A 3,684-nucleotide genomic window follows, 5' to 3' on the forward strand; every position below is an offset into this window, starting at 1 on the left:
TACATAGTATAAAACAAAGTCGCTTTCCCGCTGTCTGTCCCTATGTATGCTTAAATCTTTAAAACTACGCAACGGATTTTGATGCGGTTTTTTTTAATACATAGAGTGATTCAAGAGGAAGGTTTATATGTATAATACATGCATAATATAGTAGGGAAACACTGATAATTTTAGAGGTTTCTAATGTGATGTCGTAAATAAACACGTTTTTTGTGCTTACATTGTAAACGCTGGCTGAACCCTACGAGATAGATCAAAATAATATACTACAGTATTGTACACATTAAAAAGGTCTACAAAAAAGTCCGGGATTGTATATGTCTATCTCTTAGGGATAACCCACAATAACCATTTTTTATCCTTTACTTTTTATGAGAAATAATGGCTTATTTACAAAATGATTTTAAGCAATACAGCATTAATCATTATCCAATTAAGTACTTTTAAATACATTGTGCATTTAATATAGATTAATACGACCCTTCACAACATGTAATTTAAATGAATATTTTGGAAGATATTAAAGATTTGCGGCGCTACCGGCGAGGGCCCGGTTTGTATTATCTGATGACCAAAAAAAGCTGTGAATGTTGTATATAAAGACATTCTGTAGTATATTTTGTATCAGCATTGCACCCGTGCGAAGCTGGGGCGGGTCGCTAGTAATTAATATAATATCATTATTTATTTATTTCGATTAAAAACTGCAGCGGTTGATTTTATTCAAGATAAAGTTCAAGTTATGATCACTTACTCGGACGTATTGTACTGCTGGTTTCACGTACTGTTTTGCACTAATCTTTTGGTTTAAATATTTAGTGGATGCGTAATTTATTATGGCTGTTATCGTTTCTTCAAGCCTTTCGGGATCAAAAAGCGCGGCTTTGGGGAATTGCTGATTTTTAAGAAAATTGTTAAGGACAAATTCAATCGTTTTAACAAACCTGAAACAATAGCGATAAAAAATAACAATATAAATATATAATGCAATGTTATGTGTTATCTAAATAAAGGTTTACCGTGTTTGAGTTTCTGGATTAGTAAAATACGCTACCAAGGTAGCAATTCTTTTGGTTATCGTTTCAATCCAGTGTCGCCTAAAGGAATGATTTTGTAATAGTTCCATAGTCCTAGCCGTACTGAACTGTCCATTTTTGTCGAGAAAGGCAGTGGCAACTTTTGGGCCCAAAGTCATTTTGGCCAGTTTCTTACCAGTGTCGGAGTTTATGAAGGTAGTGATGAAATTATAAACCTTTTCTAATAATGCTGGGATAAACCAGTTCTTATTACCGTTCTCTCCCCCTTGATCCTCAATATTCATGAGCGACATAGCGGATGTGATTAAGTTGAGGATATTGTTGCTTCCGTCTTTTCCTCCGCCTTGATTCATAAATTTCCCTAGCATCGATAGTATCGACAGCATATCGATTCCCTTGTTTTCCTTTTTCGATCCACCACTTAGAAAACTTTGAGCTAACGTCCCTAATAGTTCTGCATTTAAATTTATTCCCAATTTCTTTTCGGAGTTTTCATCTTTGCCTTTAGATTCCAAGCTTGACTTGATTGCATTTCCGATAACGTTTCCCAAGATCGATGATGTATCGACCCCTTGACCTTCTTTCTGGTTTATTATCGATCCCAATCCTTGTAAAATCTGCTGGGCTGCTGCTTCTTTGTTGATCGAACCTAGCAAGGCGTCTCCAGAATGGGTAATTTTTATATTAAGAAGCTATATGTACAACTTACAAAATTACAGATACCTGGTACATTTAAAAAAATGATAACAATAAATTTTCTTATTTTCTATTATCGTTTAATTACAACTATAATTCGTTATGTACATATTCTGTTGTTACTTTTTCTTCTTCTACGTGAAAGTTGTTACAGATGGGCTGGTAATACGTCTGTAAAGAGAGATATGAATAAATGTTGTATTCCTTATGCATATACATAACACAATAACAGTTGGTCAAATCTATAAATAGTGGATCGCGATTTCGGTTTTTTTAACTCACATCAGCACGCTGAAGGTACTTCTGACAAAACAGACCAAAACTACAGTAAATCACAGATAATCACGAGGAGGATGTAGGATACTGCCAGTAGACATTTCCTTTACTTACAGATTTGACGTTATTTAATAAGGTCCTTTTTAAACATTAAAAATCTTAAATAAATGGTACCTTTCTTAAAAAAATGATGTATTCTTTACCTTACAGTTGTGTTTGTCTTCCGTTATAATATCATAAATAGTCCAAAACGAGGTACCCGAATGCTTGGTAACAAACCAGCTTACCATAAGACTCGTTGCCCTACTTAATCCTTTTTTTAACCCCGGAAGAGTGATAGGGTCGTTCGGATTCTCTTGGTTGATAAGACAAAATATGTATCTACAGATCAATTTTAAAAATTACTTCACATGAATGAAAGAACGTAATTATTGTAAAGCCTTACTTGTCACATATTGCATTTGTTTTTACAAACTGGAACGCCCTGTACACTCGGACAACAGGTTCTATAATTTCCAAATTAATTGTGTCCGCTAATTTATCGGAAAATTCTTTGGAGTCAATTCCTGAGCCAAACAATCCTCTCTTTTGGCCTATCCTCACTAGATCCTAAAAAAATTGTATTCAAAAGACGTGGACATCAATAATTTTGTTTATCACTACATAGTATAAAACAAAGTCGCTTCCCGCTGTCTGTCCCTATGTATGCTTAGATCTTTAAAACTACCCAACGGATTTTGATGCGGTTTTTTTTAAAAGATAGAGTGATTCAAGAGGAAGGTTTATATGCATAACACATGCATAATATAGTAGGGAAACACTGAAAATTTTAGAGGTTTCTAATGTGATGTCGTAAATAAACACATTTTTTGCGCTTACATTGCAAACGCTGGCTGAACCCTACGAGACAGATCAAAATAATGTACTACAATATTGTACATCTTAAAAGGGTCTACAAAAAAGTCCGCGATGGTATATGTCTATCTCTTAGGGATAACCCACAATAACCATTTTTATCCTTTACGTTTTATGATTAACAATGACTTATTTACGAAGCGATTGTAAGCAATACAGCATTAATTCTTATCCAATTAAGTACCTTAAATACCTTGTGCATTCAATATAGATCAATATGGCCCTTTACAACATGTAATTTAAATGAATATTTTCGAAGATATTACAGATTTAAAATCAGGGACATAGTGATTGCGGCGGTACCGGCTGGGAGGCTGGTTTGTATTGTCTGTGAATGTTGTATATGTTAGGTCCGAAGACCGAAAACGCTCAGTGGCCGGAAAAAACGGCCACATCGCGTTCTGGCTGCTTTCGAACGTACACAACGCGTTTTGGCTGTTTTTAAACGCTCGCAAAGCGTTCTGGTAACTGTTAAACAGCCGGAACGCGTTTTGTCAATTGTTGAACGCTCACAACGCGTTCTTAATGTTCGACTTGTATTATTTGCCGCTTTCTACCTGCGTACAATGAGATTTACATTGTACTTATAAAACAAATGAATTTCAATCCATTTTTCAGTTTTTAGGAAACAATTCAATTATTGACAACTATAATTGGATACCAAAGATGGGTTCGGTTTTTCTCGCCGAATCATTTCAACAATATTAAATTTCTTATAATTGTTTTTCAGTTCTAGGAAGAAAGTTACACTGAACACTTA

The 3,684-nt window shown here is 34.6% G+C and overlaps 1 protein-coding gene across 1 annotated transcript in view; it reads right to left on the minus strand.

The window, feature by feature from the left end:
- Positions 1-1,703: 1,703 nt before the first annotated feature.
- LOC108739978 overlaps positions 1,704-3,684 on the minus strand; it is a 7,521-nt gene continuing 5,540 nt past the window's right edge. Inside the window, exons 4-6 of the mRNA XM_018474117.2 lie at positions 2,455-2,618; positions 2,213-2,390; positions 1,704-1,904 (exon numbers count right to left, since the gene is read on the minus strand). Of these exons, the coding sequence (XP_018329619.1) occupies positions 1,824-1,904; positions 2,213-2,390; positions 2,455-2,618 (423 nt within the window). The 3' untranslated portion in view covers positions 1,704-1,823. The remainder of the gene's footprint in view (positions 1,905-2,212; positions 2,391-2,454; positions 2,619-3,684) is intronic.

Source organism: Agrilus planipennis, unplaced genomic scaffold, assembly GCF_000699045.2.
Source record: "Agrilus planipennis isolate EAB-ADULT unplaced genomic scaffold, Apla_2.0 scaffold7, whole genome shotgun sequence".
NCBI classification, from domain to species: domain Eukaryota; kingdom Metazoa; phylum Arthropoda; class Insecta; order Coleoptera; family Buprestidae; genus Agrilus; species Agrilus planipennis.